A 20,966-nucleotide genomic window follows, 5' to 3' on the forward strand; every position below is an offset into this window, starting at 1 on the left:
CCGTCTCCACGGACTTCAGCCCACCGAGGTGGCTCTTCCGGAGGATCCAGTTCTGGGTGCACAAGAGGTCGCTAGCATTTATCTACTCGAGGTCGGTCTTCCAGATCGCCATCGACATTCGGTACTATGTCGCCTTTCGTTCCTCCAGCTTCCATCACCACTCCTCCTCCACATCCATCGCCTCCGCAAAGGATCATCACATATCAACGTGCTAGTCAATGACGAGCTTTTGCTCTTAATGTCATTGCGGAGGTTGACGAGTTCACACCATCATCATAAACCGGTGCGCAAACCAAAAGGGGCCGGGGATTATAATTTAACAAACTTTGTATATTCTTATATGATTTGAACTTCTTGTATGACTTTTCATTATTGTAATATATTCGCATTATTTTCAAAATTAATTTTTTCAAATCAAGCTGGTTCGTAATTGATTAATATGGAATAGATGGTATTGGATTAGTTTAGTGCAGGTTGCGCTAACTGTGTAGGGGAAATCAAAGAAAAAAAAATTGCAGGCCACAGACCAAACTGCCACATGAAGTGGCGATTTTGCATGGACCAAACTGCCACCTAAGATGGCGGTTTGCCTTGGACCAAACCGCCACGTCATGTGGCGGTTTAGTGCTTAAGGCAAACCGCCATCTCAAGTGGCTCAAGTGGCGGTTTTGTCTGAAAAATTTATAAAAAAAATTAATTTTCCACGTGGACGGTATTGTGGGAAATATTTTCCCATTTAATGCAAAGTGGGAATTAGTTTTATTTTGGGCAATATAATGGGAAAAGATTCCTATTAAGTTGGTAAGTTTATCTATCAAATTTCTTATGTAATTCTAAAAGTTTTAGATCATTATTTCTATTGTCATCGCATTTATTTTTCGAGCAAAGAGACTTGTCAAGAAGGACTAAGTTATTCATTCAGGATTTATTAATTATAATTGATTTAGCCTTTAAATTAAACAAACAAGATCTAGTAGCAAATTATTGAATGTTGAGTAAGTTTGTCGAGTCTTGTAGATTAATAAGAATTATGAATCAAGGAGATTGTATTTTATTGAAAAATGTTAGATACTGGCGAAAGAATTTCATAATAGGTGTCCTTAATTGGAGTATGAGATTCTATGGAAAACCAATGATTGTGAGATAGAATACTAGTTGTTTATATTGATTAGATGGTTTGATATTCTTGATGATATTAGTAGATTCTTTTGGATATTCTTGATTTTTGGGTTTAAATATACATATTGTGTTTAATTGGTAATGCAAAGAGAACTATCGGGATGAGTAATCTTTAAAAGAGTATAAACTAGCTTAGATCATGATTATTATATCTTGATGACATATTGGAGGTTTGAGTTAGAACGGGCATCATTCATTAATAGATTGTTGGAATAGACTTTTTGTTTGATCTATAGACATAGGAGGAGATGTAATAAGTTATAGGTTAGTAGTTTAATATCGAACGCTCTTTCGTGATGTTGTGTTTATTATGCTCCAGGAGGTGACATCATCGAAGAATCCTTCTAGTTGACAGCTGTGATCTGGTTTTGACTCTTTGAAGCATCTTTTTCGGTGAGTAGCAGCAGTCCCTTAAAGGGTCTGGGCAGACTATTGCTTTGAAAATGTTTTTTTTTATCAAATTGTTTTGAATTGATGATTATTGATGATGAATTGGTTATGAATTGATTATGTTGGTATTGATATTGTAACACCCTCGGAATAGGTCAGACTTTTGAAAACACCTTTAATAAAAAACATGAGCCAAAACCTACTCATGGGAGTGTTACCGCCACATCTATTTCTAATAAAATAAATGTAAGGCTTAACGACTAAGAAATAACTTAATAACTTTAAATCCAACAAAGGGTCTTACAACATAAGAGAAAACCGAAATGAAATCTATGTCCATATAAAATTTAAACAACTTAAGGTAAAATTTAAACTGAAATACGACTCTAACAAAAGCTATGTTTCTAGGTGATCCTCACTCCACGATCCCACGCAATCAATAACTTGCAACATAAGAATGCAATAAAAACAAGGGAAAAACTCCCAAAATCAGGAAATTGAGTAATTCCAACTCCATCCCGTAAAACGATTAAGTTTGAAAATGATTTTAAAAAAAATAAAATATAATCAAATTGAAGATAACTTTAGAAAATAATATATAGCTGAGTTTAAAAGAAAAACAATTTGAGAAAACAATATGTATAATATCACATAAACCAATTTATTAATTTGATAATTAATAATGACAAACACATAATCAATTTTTAATTTGAGGAAACGAGAACGCCAGTAGGCCGAGGCTTTACCCCTATACCTACTTCATCAAGAGGTCGTCACCCAAAATAATTCAAGGCCAGCAGAGTAGTCTCAGGGAACCCTAGTGTGCACACCCCTTCTACTTGGATCACAACAAATAGAAGGAAGACCAAACATCGTATCAAGTATCAGAAATAATAATACCTGTCGGCAGCTATACTAACCAAACAGGACAACCTGTTCATCACCCTTATACTTGGATCACAACAAATATAAGAGCTTCAATTCCCTCATGTTACACTTTACGTGATTTAATATATTTTAATAATTAGTCGCTAGCACACAAACATATAATCAAACATACATAATACATTTTATTTTTTGATCATAGGTTTTCCAAAGAAAAATATATCTCAAGAATATTCAATTGCAATATTAATATCATAATATTTTTCTCCCAAATTCAATCACATTTAAAATTATTATTAAAATAATAATACAACTCTCATCAAAATAATATTATAAATATTTCTCTTTCAACTAAATCGTATCAAATTTCGTTATCAAAATAGTAATATAAATTTCATCAAAATAGTAATTATAAATTCAAGTTTGAAAAAAAAATAATAGTAAATATAATTTGAAAATATATAAAACATAACATTATATAATATAATGTCATATAAAATCATGCATCCTATTTAAACACATTAATTATCACTTAGCACATAATACTAACGAGATAGTCCTAATTAGATTGACATTGAGAATTACCTTGTCACGCGATCCTAGACAACGTACGCTCCTAATAATCTCTGCCTACGAATCCGCTGTCTTTAATATCGAAATCTTGCGTTTTCTTGACTGAATTTTAAGCAAATGGGAGATGGAGGAAGAGTTTGTAGGAAGAAAAGGAAGTGTGAGTAATAATGTGAATGAAATTAAGGGTAATTTGTTTAATTTATAATAGTTATGTGAGGTTGGTTATAAGATTTAGAGGGAGAAGTGGGAAGTTATTTGTTAATGGGGAGTTATTATTATTATTTTTTTTAAAATAAATTATGAAATTTATTTATTTATTTATTATTATTATTTTTTTTAATTAAGTTATTTATTTATTATTATTTTAAGAAAAAACGGATGTTACAAATATGGTCAATGGATCGGGCTCACGAGCTGGTCGTTGACGGAGTAGAGGGAAAACCTCTCTTACTCCCTTTTTTGAGGTGAATTGCCATTCAAATATTGACTAGCCTCACCCGAGAGTGACATAGTCTTAGAGCTATGGATGTTCTTCTCAACTAGACTCCCTGTGCGCACATAGATCTAGAACTGATGTTGCTTTTAAACCTATGTTTTGAATTACTGTGTTTTGTTGTTGTGGATTGTTACTTCTCACACAATTTAATCTGATCCCCTGTTGTTTCTAACTTTTAGTTGTTTCCAGATCGAATTCGATCGGGAACGATGGGTTAGCGGAGTTAATTTGAATTTCAAGGATGTTACATTGGGCTGAGCACGTGGGAATTTGTAGTTTTTTATTAGGTTTTTGATAAATGTATATTAGTCTTGGTTGTGTTGGTTATGTTGGACTGAAAGTGAATTGCATGATTACCTTGTGTTTAGTTGGATGTTTGTTGAAAATTAGCTGAGTTAATTACGTTAAAGAGTTGGTGACCTCTTTGCTCAAGTTTTGGAAGTGTGATTTAAGTTTCTTGGGAAATGAAACCCATGATGACCCTGTTTACTCAGTCAACGGTAAGTCGGGTTGTTACACTGGACTAGCGGGTAAGCAACACTATCGAAATAAAAATTTAAAACACAATACAAATTATTAAGTTAAGTCTTAAAACAATTAAAATAATAGATACATTGTCCAAAATAATTGTTCAGCTATTTGCGCATGTTCTTGGCATTCTTTTTGACATTTAGGAATTAAGATGAAAGAAGTGTGACTTGAGTCTTGTATTAATTAGTCATATGTTAAATGACAATTAAAGTGTAGAAGAATCTTTGGCTTAAAGGTTAGAAGTAACTAGGGATGGTCATAGGTCCAGGACATTGTTGGACGCGCTCCGGACCCGCCTCTTTTTTAAGGGTCTGGGTCTTATTTTTTTGAGACCCATCGAATCTAGGTCGGATCTGGATCAAAAAAATATCTGACGGGTACGGGTCCCAAGGTGCAAACTTGAACCCGGACCCAGACCCTAGACCCCCCAGATCCGGATCCGGATCCTATACAATTCAATATTCTGAATTTCTGATTTCTAATATTAATTTTTTTATTATTAATATATAGTGCATTACAGACTTTACAACATTAGTGCCAAACTGCTACAGACCCACAGTGCCACTGCCTCAGCCTCAGCCTTAAGTGTCTAACCCTATTTTTTTTCTCATTCCAGTAACCCTAAGTGCCTCAACATTCGTTCTTCTCAGCAACGTCGTTTTTTCTTCCTCTCCTCTTTAGCAGTTGTCATCGCCAGTCCAGTAGTCCACCAGTCACGCCATGCTTCGGTCTCCCTTAATGCTTCAACAGACTTCAGAGGCCATTCAAGGTACTCCATCTCTTTGTTTTCATTTCTTTCGTTTTTTGTTGATGTTTGTTAGTGATTTAGTTTAGTGATTTAATTTTCTTTAAATATTTTTTTATTTTTTTATTTTTCATTTTGATTTCTTCAATTTTGTATTTTTATAAAGTTACTTCTTTGATAATATGAAGACATAAGGCACTTCAACGTTACTCCACTTTGGATAACAAATACACAAACAGACCACAGTGGATTAATTCATCTTTTTCCCCGCAATCCTCAAAATCAACCCTAATTTACAAAATTAAACTCAAATTCTATCCCAAAAACTTGAATCATACTAAGAGATGGATGAATCAGAGAAGAGAAGAGAAAGATTAAAAGCAATGCGACTAGAAGCTACATCTGAAATTGTTTCCTCTTCTACTTCCTCATCTTTCTCCCAACAAACCCTAAATTCACCTCTTGCAAATCCTTTGCTTGATAACTTTGATTCCAGTGTCGCTGCAACTCCTCCACCTCGTTTTGATTTTTATACTGATCCAATGGCCGCTTACGCCACCGATAAACGCCGAACTTTCATCCCTAGACCTAATTTTTCACCCTCTTATGGTAATTTTTTCTTTCTAATTAAATTTATCTGTTTTGTATTGATTTGGGGATTAGGGATAGTTGTATTTCATGAATGATGGAATATTATTTGGGGTTCATGTGTAATTGTTGTATTCTTGTTTGTAAATGTGGGTGATGGGATTTTTGGGTTTTATCTAATTGGGAAGTTGGAATAATTGTAAATTATGAGCGGTCAAGTATTATTAGGTTTCTGTAATCAAATTTCTGTGTAGTGATCTTCTTTATTAGTTCATCATATGCTGCTTTATATTGATTTTGAATGTTCAAAATAGTGATGGAACTAGGGACTTGAATGGGCATAAACCTTGGGCTCTCTATTTTTTCATTCTATAATTTTTCTCTTGCTGCTTCTTTTTAACGTATGTTTATTTGGTGGATTATTTCATTCTATATTCAAGATTTATTGGCTTTTTTAAGTAGTATTTCGAAGTTTTCACATTTTGGACGTTAATTTGGGAAAAACATTGTTTGATTTCCCTTGATTAGAATTTATGATATATAGTTGGGATAAAGATTTGACATTGGTATTGTTATGTAAAATAGTTATAAGTAAGTGGGGTTCAACCGATGGTAAACCTTGCTGCAGAAAGATTTGTAAACAATGGACTATGGAGTATTGGAGTTTTTAAGGGGAAAGGGTAAAAGCAATACTATTACCGCTAATTATCTAATGGGAGCAAAACAGAGGTATCTATTATGGTGAAGTAACAGTAACTTACCTTCTTATTACAAACTAAAAAGGGATTCATTACCAACCTATGAAAAACTCATACCGAACGACCCCAAAGTATATTGGCAAAGCTTGTGGGTTGATGTAGATGGATCAGTTGATCTAATTTAAAGCCAGTCAAAAGGTGTATCCAGGCTTTTTCTTGCGAAGCAAGCACATGGTTTCCTAAAACTTATCTATGTTGTAATATTGATAAATTCTTATTATAATGGACTATAGTAAAGGACTCATTGATCACGTTTTTCCTATCAAATAATAAAGCCGAAAATTTATAGTTATGTTGTTTCATGTTTTAAAAGAAAACAGTAATAAAATGACCCTTTTTGTTATTAAGTGTCAATTAGAAACAACCACTTTGTTATTATTTCAAGAGTAAGGTTGCGTAAATTGTACCCTCTAAATCCTGTCCAGGTGATAGTCATTGAATGACATTGAGATAGTGAAAAAAATCATGTAAAAGTAATGTTTGTAAAAAGGGTTAATAGGAAACAATCTTTTTGTTACTACAATAGAAATGTTGGGTGAATCCAACAATCTCGATCATGCCTCGGCGGGAGCCACATATTGCCATTGGGTTAGTGCAACGAAATATGCATAAGAATCTATTTACAAATCACTATGATGGTTCTATATGTGATTAGATGTGTAGGCCTAAAATTTTCTTATTCTCTTACCTGTATGTTGCAATTGGTCTTTTGAATTAGAATCAGACCTGTATGTATGTACTTGTCTGTTGTGGGGTCGAGATAATGTGAGATGGACTTATTAATTCCGAATGTACGACAGTTTAATTCCTATTCCACCTAAGTTTTAGTTAAAGTGAGTCTTTTGCCTCCCAGATACTAGGTTAGGCATAAAATTTGGGTATGCTGGGATATTATATCATATCAAGGAAGCTTACTATGGGGATTCAGAGCTACTCTTACCATCTTTACATGGATTCTGAGAAAGACTGAACTTTAAACTTAGACATAGGACTAGTTACCTTAAGATAAATCTTGTGAGACATGCGTCAATGTCTTATGTTACATGACTATGCTGTTTACTTTGGGTATTCAAGCTCTTTTGTTCTATTGCAGCTCATACATGATAATGTTTAATTCCTTACTGATACAGGAGCAAGGAGCCACCCTGAAACGCACTTCTCTGGTGCTAATCAGTTTCATAATAACTATGTACTGCCTCAGGATATGTATCGTGGTGGTGCTTCGTATCATAGCCCTGGCAGGGGTGGCCCTACATCAAGCCCAATGGGATGGAGCCCACATCCAGTGCAGCAAGGTATTGTTAGTCTAGAATACTTTTTCTGTTCCTTCAAAAGATAATGCTGTTTACTTGTTGCAGTGAGAAGTTTTGGAAATTTCAAATTCACTTATATCCAGGTGAAATTTTACAGGTAATCCGGACTTTAGAACTGCACCTGGTAGGGGTCCCTACTTAAATAATACACCTGGTCCTGGATCATATAGAAGTAGCCCTAATCCTGGATATCAAGGTACTTTTTTGGTCATCGAAAACAAAAAGGGCTAGCTCAAAACTGTTCCCAGAAATTAATGGTGAAATTGAAATGTTGTCTCTTTTAAATTCGTAGGTAGCCCTAACTTCAGATCTCCTCCACCAGGAAGGGGTCATTGGTCTAACAATAGTCCGTGCCCTAGCCCTGGACGTGGAGATGGCCCTAGCTGTGGTTTAGGGAGAGGGAACATGCATTGGAATGGCAGGGGAATCAGTCCAAGTACAGGATATTCTGGCGGAAGAGGTCAGGGAAGGGGAAGGGGAAGGGGAAGAGGCTATCATGACGGTCCATCACAACCTTTTTACAACAACTCCATGGTGGAAGATCCTTGGAAATTTTTGACTCCTGTATTTTGGAAGGGAGATGAACGGAATGATGCGATAAGTTTTACAGACAGGCAAGGATCTTTTAATATTAATTTTCATAAAACGCCTCCTTCACAGAAAACACCGACTGCAAAAAAAGCTCGGTTTCCAGATTGTTTTGACACATCAAGTTCAAAGCAGAGCCTTGCTGAGTTTTTATCTGAATCTTTTGACCAGGTTGAAGATACAACTGTGTAATGTTATCATTTGCAAGGAAATGCTGTACTTTGTACTTCATTTCCTTTTCTTCCTCTAAAAGTGTCAGTTACTTGTAACCTTACGTTGATTATGCAATGTTGTTTTTAGTGGCACTGTAACAGAACTTGTGTACTTTATATCCAACCATTTAATTTATATTTTGATAATGCAAGGAATAATTATCTCTTCATTTCAACTATTCATTTTTCTTATCCACATGTATTTTTTTTTATTTTCCAAAATTACAAATTCATGAATTTGCTTCATTTGCTCTATTTTTCATTTTAGTATTTTTTTCGTTCTAAAATATTTGCAACATCAAGTCCTCTCTTGAGAAACTATCTTTTTAAAGACGTCTCTCAAGGAGCCCAGCCCACATCTGATAATTCATTTAAAAAAAATTGTTGCTTCAGAAAAGTAAAGCGTGTGCATTGTGCTTGGGAATTGAAAACGTCTAATTATTAACTACCTCTTCCAAAGCAATATAAAACCTGGATTATGGATACATCAGTTTTTTCATCTCCCTTTTACAACCTTCAACTGCATCCTCCTCCTGATGCTTGAATTCGATTGTGGTTTTTTTTATTTTTAAATTAAGCTTCACCAATGGTGAAAAACACTAATGTTGAAGAAGACAATAATATCTACTATTTGGAGAAGGTAATAAAAGCAAACGTGGTTTTTTCTAATTTTTTTAAAACTTAAGATTCATCAAAGGTGAAAAACATTGATGTTGAAGAAGACAACTATGGCTAATTTTTGGAGAATTGTAATAAAAGCATTTATTTGGGGTTAACATAATATATTTCGGGGTTATAACAACATATATTTGGGATTATAACATAATATATTTTGTGTTATAAGAACATATATTTGTAGTTATGCCATAATATAATTGGTATTATAACTGTGAACATTTAGTATAAGTATATGTAAATGAGAGTATAACATTATGTAGTATGGGTTATATCATTTTTAGTTGGTTTTATAACTTAATATAGTGGGAGTATAACATTGTTTAGTTGGGGTTATAACATAGTTTAATTGGGGTTATAACATAGTTTATTAGAGGTTATAACATAGTTTGATTGTGATTATAACATTGTTTAGTTGAGGGTATAACAATATTTAGTTGAGATTATAACATTACTTTATAAATCCAAATATTATAAACTACACATAATTATAAACACAAATACATACTATTATAAACCCATATATAGAAAATTAAAAATCCAAATACACAATATTATAAATTCAAATACGCACTATTATAATTCCAACATAATCTCAAATATGAATACATAACAATAGGACAAATACCATTATTATAAACCCAAATACACAATATTATAAATCGAAATACACAATATTATAATTCCTACTACTATAAGCCCTTTGTTTGGGTACATAATCAACCACCTTTGACTATTAAGGGTTGTCATTTTGATCCTTAGAAGGAACCTTTTTTGATCTTCTTTGCGAATACAGAGGTCAAGATAGCATCATCACTTATCTTTTCCAATTTTTAAACCCTAAAATCAAGAATAAGTAAAATCGAAAAACAAACAAATTTAAAATATTAAAATATTAAACTACAAACTTTAATTAGGTTAAAATACCACTTACATTCCTTCTTTAGTCTCAATTTTGTTGTCTTCTTCAACATCATTGTTTTCCACCATTAATGAAGCTTAAATAAAAAAAATCACATGATTGTAATTCCAACTAATATATAACACAATTAACCCCAACAAAATGAAAATGGAAGTTTTAAAAACGAAAATGGTGAAGATGATACGACAAAGGTGAAGTTATTAAAATAAAAAATAAAAGCTTGATACATGAAAAGGATAAAACTCCTACTACATACCTTTGATGAAAACCGCAAATGGTGAAGATGAGAAAGAGAACTGAAGCACGACAATGAAAAAGCTTGAGATCAAAAATGGAAAAGTTGAGAAAAAGAAATTGAAAGCAAGTGAAATTCAGAGGAAAGTTGAAATGGAAGTTTAGTGCTTTGGGAAAATTCATTGGTTTTGTCAGGCAAAAAAAATTGAAATGGAATGAAAAGTTATATGAGAGTGATTAGGAAACGCGCGTGAGACAATCTCTTTCTTTTGTTTTCTTTTTAAATTTGAAATATAGGCTGGCCCATATTAGAGAGGTCTTTTGTGTTGTAACATTTGACTTTTCAAGCCGAATGCATTAATTCTAACCTTAACATCTCTAATTATGTACAATAAAAAATTAAAAAAACTTGATATTAATAGTTTTTGTCGAATCAACTAAGATTTCGCTCGACTATATTTTAACTTCAAACTCATCAATAAATTAAGAGTGATCAATAAATAGTGCAACATTTTCTATGCTGCAACTTAATTTAGAAAGGAGGAAGTAGTATTAATGAATTTATGCCATTTTTATTTTTGAATAAGATACCACTTTTACTCTATAATCTTTATTTCTAAATACTTCTCTACTTTAACTAATTATACCCTAGGTTGCACTAAAACGGACACGGACACGGACACGAGTACGGAAAAACGCCAACTTAAAAATGGCGGACACGGAGACACGAAAATGGTAATATAATAAATATATCAAACTAAAGATAATTTTACAATCTTTCATTTGATATATGTAAATAAACACTTTAAAAACATAAAACTCACATAAAATGCAAATAAGTACCAAATAAACAACATGAGTATTTAGGGTTAGAGTGAAAGAGAGTTGAGAGGAGTGAGAGCAAGAGAGGGAATTGAGAGGGAAGGGAATTCGAGTGACGAGTGCTTCTGCTTCAAAATTCTGCTTATGAATTATGATTTCAAATTTTTTATTTATTTATTTTTTTAAAAAAAAACGTGTCCTTGACTGCTTGCTGTGTCCCTTCTGTGTCCTTGCCGTGTCCGCGTGTCCGGAAAAATATTAAAATATTGGACACTTCATTTGGCGTGTCGAACACGGATTTTCGCGTGTCCATCGCGTATCCGTGTCCGACACGGGACACGCCAGTCTAGAGACGTGTCCGTGTATTCCAGATTATACCCAACTTTTTAGTCTTTTAACAGAAGCAAATTGAGCAAAATGGAAATGACAGGAGTAGGTGCTAGGGAGTAATGTACTGATCTAATAGTAGTTCTTGCATGAAACAAAAAACTGAAGTACACTGAAAATATGAAGCATGGAGTAATGATTGATTTAAGCATATATAAACCAAAATATGCGTCAAGAATTTTTGGAATTGACACGTTAACAAAAGACAAGCCTGAAAAAAAAACTACCATTTCCCATTGAAGTGGTGCAATCGAAAACAACTTTTTTGCGGAGATGTTAGTTCAGACTTCAGAATATCATAACACAATCGAAAATCTGCACATACCACTCTACATTCTAGTCGAAAGCCAGTGTTATAACAAGAAATCCTTCTGCCTGAGGCGCCTGAATGAGTTTAACTTTTGTTAAAAAGACGGATAAAATGTCTTAGATGAGTTGAACTTTTGTTAAAAAGTGTAATTAAGGTATTATATGTGCTGAAGAAGTAGTTCTTTCGCTGCAAATTTCATCTGCGAAGGCATCAATTAGTTGCTCAGCCAAGCTCTGAGGGTCATCTGCCATAGTATCCACAAACGCGCTAACAACCCTCCTTTCTTGCATCGTGGCTTTTAAGCTAAACCACGTCAGAAACTTCACTCTGAAATCGATGCTCATGTGCCCATCACGCTCCAAACTCTTGATCACCCGAACACAATATTCATAATTGTTGTTCAGTTCTTCATGCAGCTTGTTACTCGGTCCAACCATGTCGGGCCTTGTGTCGACTTTGGATGGTGTGATGGGGATTGAACCCGAGCACACTATATGAGTCGCATTGATGTCGTGAAGGGAACGAAGCTTTGCAGTGTGATCAAATGTGACTAGTTTGTTACAATCACGAAAAGATTGGAAAAAATTTCTCGGGTTTTCATCAATTATTCCGTCCTGCTCATCTAAAACCCATTTTGACGGGGGAGTAACCCATTTTGCTTCCCATGTTCCGAAAATACTGGTGCAACTAAACAGAGAAACCCGGCAGATATATTCCGTACATGGTTGAAGGTCACTTATCCTGAATTTCTTCTCTGGCCTCAGAACAATGCACGAGGGTTTTTCTGGGAAAGCCTTCAAAGTAGACTTTCTATGCCATATTCGACAGCCCAAAAAATTCTCTACATGTTGATCCTCGTAGTCTAGTACAACGACTACTGAAGTTGGGAACGATTCTTCAAAGCGTATTTGGCATGCTGTAAGAAAGATGATATGGTTTAGGACATAAATCCGTAGCAGATATAAATCGCTCAAGGGAAAGGGATTAGATATAACAACAAAACGAACATTGCATTTACTGTAGAATTTTAACCGGTGAAACATAATTCGCTAGTTAGTTCACCTTTTGGATTCGTGATTCGCTCAAAATATCAAAAATAGCCTAAAACTGACCATAATTCGCTTTTTTCGATTTGCGATACGCAAGGCGATTAGTGAATCATGTGAAACTGATCTTGACATTCTGCTCGAAGAATAACAATTTTCAACTTACATTTACATATTAAAATGACTAAAACTATAAAATTACTTTCGGAAAAGCAATTAAAACTTACTCAGCGAGTTTTTCCGATTCACAGTGCAGTTATATGATTGGTTAGAATAAGCGTCAAAGACATCTAGCGCAGAGGTGCACAGCTTCTGTACCTCAGCCCCACAAGCAAGCCGGTTAACTATACCTCGGCCCATTTTTTCGCAAACACGATCAAGAGGACCAAGTTCCTTCTTAAGCTTCTTCGCAGCAATATCTACACGCTTATGTAAATCTCTATATCGCTCAGTTCCATCAAGAATCTTGTGACATAAGGAGATACGCATACATAGCACATCAACCCGTCTAGCCTCCTTCGCAACCATTAACTGCTTTCTCCATGTTCTGTGTGTCACTAACAATCAGCATAAACCAAGTATATTAAAACAAGACTGTTGATGTGTACATAATTTACATTAGGTAATCAATATAGCAATAAGCAAGACTTAGAAGTATTTAGTGTTCTTTAAATAAAACTTTCCAAGTTTCAAAATCCGCTTAACAAATAGTTAAAGTTGCATACACCTTTGTAAAAAAAAAAGGCCACATCGCATCGCACCGCATCGGCCGCATTATATAGATTTTCAAAATAAACGAACTAATATTTCCCACGTTATAAAGGTGTAAAAAATACGCATCTTGGGCATATCAAATCATATTTTATGGTTTTGAACGATATGTTGGTGTTGTAATAACCACATCACTCCCGTTACAGCATCATTGTTCCGTTATATTGTTCCGTTACAGCAAACGCGACTGTAATTGCATTTTTACACTATGGGGCATATACACACATAATGTGACATGCCACACTGCCACTACATCTCAAAGTATGGAAAATTCCAAAATAACGTGAGGAGATGATGACGACATTGGAGTAATGAAATGCTTTCACCAAAGGTAATAAGGATGCATTTATTTTCCCATTGAGCGAAATTCGTTATAACAAGTTACCATATAAAGAAGACAAGAAAAAGTATTTACCAACATGCTAAGAGTAAAAAATCACCAAGTAAAAAACTATGATCTCATGCAAGTCAAGAAGATGCAATCAATAAATTTGCTTAAATTAAGTTTGTATTCATGCACCTTGAAGTAAACTTCGCCAACCAGTACCATAAACCTGCTCAGGATAGTTAAAATTTCAGAAATTTTACCTCATCAGGTCATTGATTTTTCCACAAGAAACACAATAGAATCGGCCATCCAACTTTCCCCGCTTACAATTCTTCAAAATGGCAGTTCTTTCGTGCTTGAGCGCACATTTTACATGACACGACATCCCACATGAATTGCCCTCATAAGGAGGATCGGAATCACAAGTCAACCACAGACTCGGATCCTTATTATCATCATAGCGATGACAGATACAGCAGGAGCACCTCTTGCAGAAACCATCATCGGGTCTCAAGTTAGCCTTGCACGCTAGATTTGGACATAGAAAGGTTTTCCCTTGATTCTCGGTTATGCTTACGCCTTGTGCACGATCCTCATTAGTAGGCTCTTGAATAGAGCTTTCATTGTTTTTCTGCTTCTTAGCTCCGCTTTGACTTTTGGGCAGAGTAATTTCGATATCACTATCCATACTTTTCCTCTTTGAGTTTATAGAGATTAACTTAAGAAGGTGTTGTATCATCCGAAGTTTGGTAAATCCACTGTATTTTCTTTCTTTACCCATTTCAGCACAAATAATTTCCAACAGCTCTTTGCGACTAAATGAACTAAGAATCTCGGGGGCATCTTCTGACCATTGAGCAATTTCACGAACTAATTCCCTCTTCTCTTCCAAGGGAAGACCCGAACATTTTACAGGGTCAAGAACAAAACCTGTTAGCAACAAGTCATTGCTCAATATATTCATCAATAATCCAACATTTTCAGTAACCCCAGTATTCAGTTCACAATATACAAACAGACACTATTCTTATATAAGTGGACACTTAATTAACAAGACTTCCCCTAAACCTCGATAAATAGTACGCTAAGCAGACTATTTAAATCTCTATGCTTATCAGTAATTTGACAAACCTCAACCCGCTTGCACCTCTTGGAAGATTCTATTGTCTCTCCCAAGGATAACGAGTAACATACAAAAGCATCAAAAGTGTGAAAATTTAATGCACATTCGTACTGGTTCAATGTCTAATGCAAAGAACATGATTATGACTTCCGCATTGTAGTCTAATGCAAGAATGAATCTTAGTCTAACTCATGGCGACTCATACAACAGTTTGCACCACACTACAACAAAGTCTTGGAAAAGTTCTCAAAATAATCAAAGTCTGGCAAAACTTATGGAGGAAAAATCCAAGATAGATCATGCTATTTATTACACTTTTTTCTCCCACATTTTACAAGATTAAATTACTGAACAAGGTAATTGTTCACAGTATATGTTACATAATACATATCATATAAAAGCCTAGTCATTGACAAATCCATCTTCTACTTAGGAAAGAAAGGAAAGGGGAAGAAAAGAAAGGAGAGGGGAACAGAGGGAAAATACTCCACTGTTGGTATAGGAAGGAAACGGAGGAAAAAAAAAGAATTTCATTTCCTTCTAAATCTTTCATCTTATGAAGAGATTTGAATGTTAACAAAATAAAGGGACTTAATCGCTCAAATCTCTCTAAATCCCTCCCCTCTAAATCCTCTCCCTCCCTTTATCCATCCCTCCAAATCCTTTCTTTTCTTTTCCCTCTATTTCCCTCCATTCAAACAAGGCCTTAGGAATCATTTCATATATGAAATGCAATCTAAGAAAAAAGGCTTTGAGGACTGAAGATGACCGAAAATTGATACCATTACAGATAGGCAAGCGAGAAATATATTACTCCCTTAGTCACTTTGAATTTGCTACAGGACATACATAGTTAATCTACTGATGTGTTTACTAATCTCATTATAGTATAAAATACAACTCCATTCACAATTGCAGTAACGGTCGCGAAACAACTTTTACAAGTAAATGGGGATATAGTTAAGTGAATGCCTCGACCTTTACTTCCATCGTGGTAAGTTCAAAAATACTTTTATAATATGGTCGCGAAACAACTTTCACAAGTAAATGCAGATATAGTTTAGTGCATGCGTACATAATTTATTTTTGTATGAAACTCATTTACAAAACTTCTAGTACTAGTTTTTCCAAGATTTAGTTTCAAGTACTTCAACTACATGACTACACAAATGTCCCAACACATCATTACTTCATACTTCTATATATTACCCAACCATATTGCTTAAGATCCTCCCTGAATTTGCATTAACTTCGTTTAACTTCCTCAAGCAGAGCTATACCTCAATAGGTTAGCCATCTACTTATTGCAAGACATTGGACCAAATGCGGAGCAAAAATTATGATATTTTTCTAATAATTTTGTATCTTCAAATATTTAACATATACTACGTATTGAGGTCCCTAATTTTTTAGGACTCTATACGGTTAAACATGTTGCGCATACTTGAAACCTCCCTTGCATTAGACACTACCGTCTTAATCAAAAGATCCATCTTTCCTTTCTAATCCATTTACCGCACACTTATCTTTTCTCATAAAAAAGCATGCATATTTGAGACCGTTTTCCATCACAATACTATTCATCACGGAAAATTGATCATGGGGCAATGATTAATCAATAAGTGTGATTATTGTGGATGTTTCCTTAATTTTTTGGCCTTCATATAATTAATTAACCTACAAGTTAGGATGAAATTAAACAGGAAATCAATAGTAATGCAGTAGTCTTTCCACATAAAATCCTAGTCATGAGTCAGAGACTTTTTAGACAACCAAGACAAAAAACCACGCTTATTTATGGCGTCGACACATATACATAACCCTTATTAAATTATTCATATAATCCATTCAAAATTAGTACATATTAAAGTTAACAACTTTGAATTCCATAAATCCCAAAAAAACCAACACTCATTACACACTACTAACAACATGCAATCAAAAGAACAATCAACAAAAAAAACCCACAAAAACATAAACTTTAACACCACACTCTAACCAAACACATTCATTCAACAAAAATTAACAAAAAAATACCCAGAAAATTATACCCACAATTATTTATCCCTTAATCATACATACATTGTCAAAAAATAACATGATAAAGCGACAAAAAAAGCCCAAATAAACAAATTAAGTAAAGACATATAAAAAAGGGAAAAAAAAGATTTCACCTTTAAGATTTCTATCCATGGCTTGAGATAAAAAAAAGGTAAAAAAAAATAAAAATAAAAATAAAAAGAGAGAGAACCCTTTAAAAGTCTAAGTTGTTAGACATTGTAGGGAGAAGAGTGGTGAAGAATGAGAAGAGGAAATGTAAGAGAGAGAAAGCAGGCGATGAGAGAGAATGGAAAGACTAAAGATTAAAGAAGGTTAATGTGTTGTGTGTTGTGTGTTGTGTGTTGTGTGTTGTGAGTTGTGAGGAAGAGTGTGGGTGGGTTTTGGTTCAGTGTGTGTTGTTTAATGGTGGTAAAATTTAGGATTTGGGTTCACATCGAGAAACGAATCAAAAGGGGGCCAAAACCAAAAGTGGGCAATCAAGTATTTTCTATTTCTTTTTATTATTATATTTTTAAGACTCATTTTTTAAAGACTTGGATGATAGAATGATTTTATTTTATTTCAATAGTAATGGGACATCTAATACATAACATCACATGAATTTTATCAAAATATATAATATTCTTATACCATATTAAATATGAATAACAAACATTATCCGTATCATGTGAATAATTTAACTGTATGATGTGAATAATTCAACTTTTAAATTTTTTGCTAATAATTTAACCCCCTTCCTATCGTGAACAGTTCTCCTCCTCTCAAAATCCGAATTGTGCGAACTGGAGGCAAGTCATGATTAGGTCAGAAAGAGAGCGAGTGGGGGTTGTGCGCAATTGGAGGGGAAGGCGGTGCTGTGGTGGGCTATGCAAATTGGAGTTCAATTAGGGTTGGGGTGGTGGCGGTCATGATTGAGTTTGAGCTGGTTGGAGGAGGGGTGAGGGTTTTCTTCTAATTTTTTTTATTTATTTTAACTTTTGGGCAAAAGTATTTACTATTACAGGTAGCCTTAGTTATGGGCAAACATACAACAAAAATATTTCAAATGTGAGATTATTTATAACCGCTGAGTGAAAGATTCAATTAATGTCTATTTTTTCTATAAAATATAACTTTATGAATCAGTAATCTTAGTTTAAGTTATCTCACCAATTTATAAGAAATTTTAAAGTCAAGTGAAATCTTGTTGAATTCATTTTAATATATAATTTTTAAATATCAACTTCTTATGATTTTTACATGTACGTAGGGTTGTATCAAAATTTTAACATTGTATTTAAATAAGATCAAAAAAAGTATATAGATGTATTTAATCAACACATTTGCATCATGATTGTTGATAAATTGGTTGAAAAGACATTATAAGGCATGCGCATGGGTCACATTAGGAATGCATTAGATCAGACTTAAATAAAAATAAATTTGATTAACGTTTTTATAAAACATAATAGACACAAATATACTAGGCCAAAATGCATTACAAAACTTTTGAAAAGCCAATCACGCACATCATCGTTGGTGTCTTCCCTCTTACCATATCTTAAGGTCTTACAAAACAGATTTATGCCATCCAAATATACACCACCATGTACAGTATCACATATATACTAGTAACACCACTACATTTTTCAAATACATAATATTTGAGATCTAAATTACAATTATGCTCAAGTTGAAGTATTAACAAAGCAAGATGTGATACGTTTTAAAACAATGGCCGCATCCAGCGCATTTGCAACACTTATGGAATGCTGATCATATAATCATTCAATGCTTGTTTTATCTTGGCTTAATTAATTGTCATTTGTGCATGTACAATCTTAAATAGGATATCAAAAGAGCTGCTACTACAACTAAAATAGGAGTTAAATCACGAATATTGGCTCCTAATAGAAGTAGTTTGATTATCTATATGTGCATAATCATTCTACCATTCTTTATGTTTGATATAGGCTCTTGAAATGTATTTGATGACCTTTTAAATTCTCTTTTACCAAAAACATGTATTATACTCCAACGGTGTTTACATTCCTCACCTGTGGAGCAATTAACTAGTGGGTTTCACATATTCGTAATAAATCTCATAGCATAATCTATTTTATCACCACCGCAATCCTCCAATATACCATGCACATATTTTTTTTAAAAAAATAGCATTTAATATAAAAAATAATTATTAAAATAATGTTAATCACATAAATTGTACAACTTGATCTATGTCATGTCGCACAGAACGTGCAACTTGAAAATCTTGAAAAAAATTATGAAATTTAGTAATGGATGCATAGTGAGAAATATATGGGTGTTGCTATTTTTCGCCACCCCTTTTTATTTTTTCGCCACCCCCAAAAATTACATAATTGCCCCTGGATTTAAAAAAATTACAAAAATGCCATTGGAGTTAAAACATAATTAATAAATGTAAATCACGCTTAATAACACTATTAAGAATTTAATGCGGATGATTTGTCTATATATATATCGAATTCTGAGATGCGTTTGAAGTACGAATTCAAACACGGTACAATCTCTCTAAAAAACTGGTACTATCTCTCTAAAAAGTGTTAAAGAAGTTGTAAGGCGTAATTGGTTGAATATGGCTAACGAAAGCGACTATGAGTCGGATGCGGTACGTAAAATTGTCGTTCGAAAAAAAAAAAAAAAAAAAAACAAGTCGCACAAATCTAGGCAACTGAACCATGGTTCAGTCGCACAAATCTGGGCGACTAACCCATGGTCCAGTCGCACAAATCTGGGCGACTGATCCATGGTCCAGTCGCCCAATTTTGTGCGACTGGACCATGGGTTAGTCGCCCAGATTTGTGCGACTGGTTTATTAATTTTTTTTTTATTTTTTTAATTTACGTAATAATGTTCTTTTAAATTATTATTATAATTATTGTTAGTACTATTATTATTATTATTATTATTGTTGTTGTCATTATTATAATTTTTATTGTTGATATTTTTATTTTTTAAATTTTTTAATATTTTAATTTACGTAATTTATTTATTTATTTAATTATTTATTTATTTATTATTGTTATAATTATTATTATTATTGTTGTATTTGTTGTCATTATTATTACTATTATTATTATTGTTATTATTTGTCTTGTCATTATTTATTTATTTTAAATGTTTTTAAATTTTTTTATTAACGTAATGTTTTTATTATTATTAAAATTGTTATTGTTATTGTCATTATTAGTTTGATTTATCGTTATCTATTTATTTATTTATTATTATTATTATTATTATTATTATTATTATTATTATTATTCTTATAATTATTATTATTATTATTATTATTATTATTATTATTATTATTGTTGTTGTTGTTGTTGTTGTTGTTGTTATTATTAATCCAATTATTATTATTGTAGTCATTAATGTACTTAATTTATATCATTTCAAATGTGCAGGAGTTTGAAAACTTTGGAGACAACGTAGACTACTCCGGTCACTTTGTTACGGATAGGGAATTTATCTCCATAGATGAGTTACATAGTTGGGCCGATGCGATAGCAATAACAATTGGTTTTCAATTTACACGTGCTTCTTATAAAAAGAAAGAAGGACGTTCCAGAGTTAGTTGTTATTTAAGATGTCACCGCTATGGTAAACTTAGGGGTGATGTAGATAATGTAGATAATGCTGCCCGACCTGGTTCTAAAAGTAGGAGTTGTGGGTGTAAATTTATGATTGTAGGAAGTAGTCGTAAACCAGGAGAAAGACCTTGGACGGTAAGGGTGTGTCCTGGTGAAAAGGGAAAACATAACCACCCGTTCTTGGTGTACAGAGATGGTCATGTAAGGGCGAGGATTAATGTAGATATTCGGGAGCACATACGACAGCTTAGTGCAACCGGAATGCAACCGGCCTTTATTATGAATTCTATTAGAGATAATTTTCCTGGTTTTTATGCTAGTATGAATCAGATATATAATATTAGGCAATCAATAAGGAGAGATGAAATGGAGGGCAGGACTCCCCTTCAACACTGTCTTCATATGGCCACAGAACATA

General features: G+C 33.5%; 2 protein-coding genes and 1 long non-coding RNA gene across 3 annotated transcripts; 1 reads left to right on the forward strand and 2 right to left on the reverse strand.

The window, feature by feature from the left end:
* The first annotated feature begins 4,998 nt into the window (after window positions 1–4,998).
* On the forward strand, window positions 4,999–8,428 carry LOC130811067 (protein SICKLE). Its single transcript, XM_057677224.1, has 4 exons — window positions 4,999–5,408; window positions 7,276–7,440; window positions 7,556–7,654; window positions 7,751–8,428. Exons 1-4 carry the CDS (start codon window positions 5,144–5,146, stop codon window positions 8,236–8,238), a joined length of 1,017 nt encoding a protein of 338 aa, XP_057533207.1. The 5' UTR covers window positions 4,999–5,143; the 3' UTR covers window positions 8,239–8,428.
* A 1,165-nt stretch (window positions 8,429–9,593) lies between these two features.
* Window positions 9,594–10,268, reverse strand: LOC130811073 (uncharacterized). The gene is made up of 3 exons (XR_009041101.1): window positions 10,112–10,268; window positions 9,868–9,931; window positions 9,594–9,773 (listed from the first exon to the last, which is right to left on the reverse strand). It is a non-coding gene; the product is annotated as an uncharacterized LOC130811073 (long non-coding RNA).
* A 1,135-nt stretch (window positions 10,269–11,403) lies between these two features.
* On the reverse strand, window positions 11,404–17,359 carry LOC130811095 (VIN3-like protein 2). Its single transcript, XM_057677272.1, has 4 exons — window positions 17,051–17,359; window positions 14,014–14,683; window positions 12,882–13,201; window positions 11,404–12,524 (listed from the first exon to the last, which is right to left on the reverse strand). Exons 1-4 carry the CDS (start codon window positions 17,067–17,069, stop codon window positions 11,758–11,760), a joined length of 1,776 nt encoding a protein of 591 aa, XP_057533255.1. The 5' UTR covers window positions 17,070–17,359; the 3' UTR covers window positions 11,404–11,757.
* Between the last annotated feature and the right edge of the window lie 3,607 nt (window positions 17,360–20,966).

The sequence above is a fragment of the Amaranthus tricolor genome, chromosome 4, assembly GCF_026212465.1.
Source record: "Amaranthus tricolor cultivar Red isolate AtriRed21 chromosome 4, ASM2621246v1, whole genome shotgun sequence".
Lineage (NCBI taxonomy): Eukaryota > Viridiplantae > Streptophyta > Magnoliopsida > Caryophyllales > Amaranthaceae > Amaranthus > Amaranthus tricolor.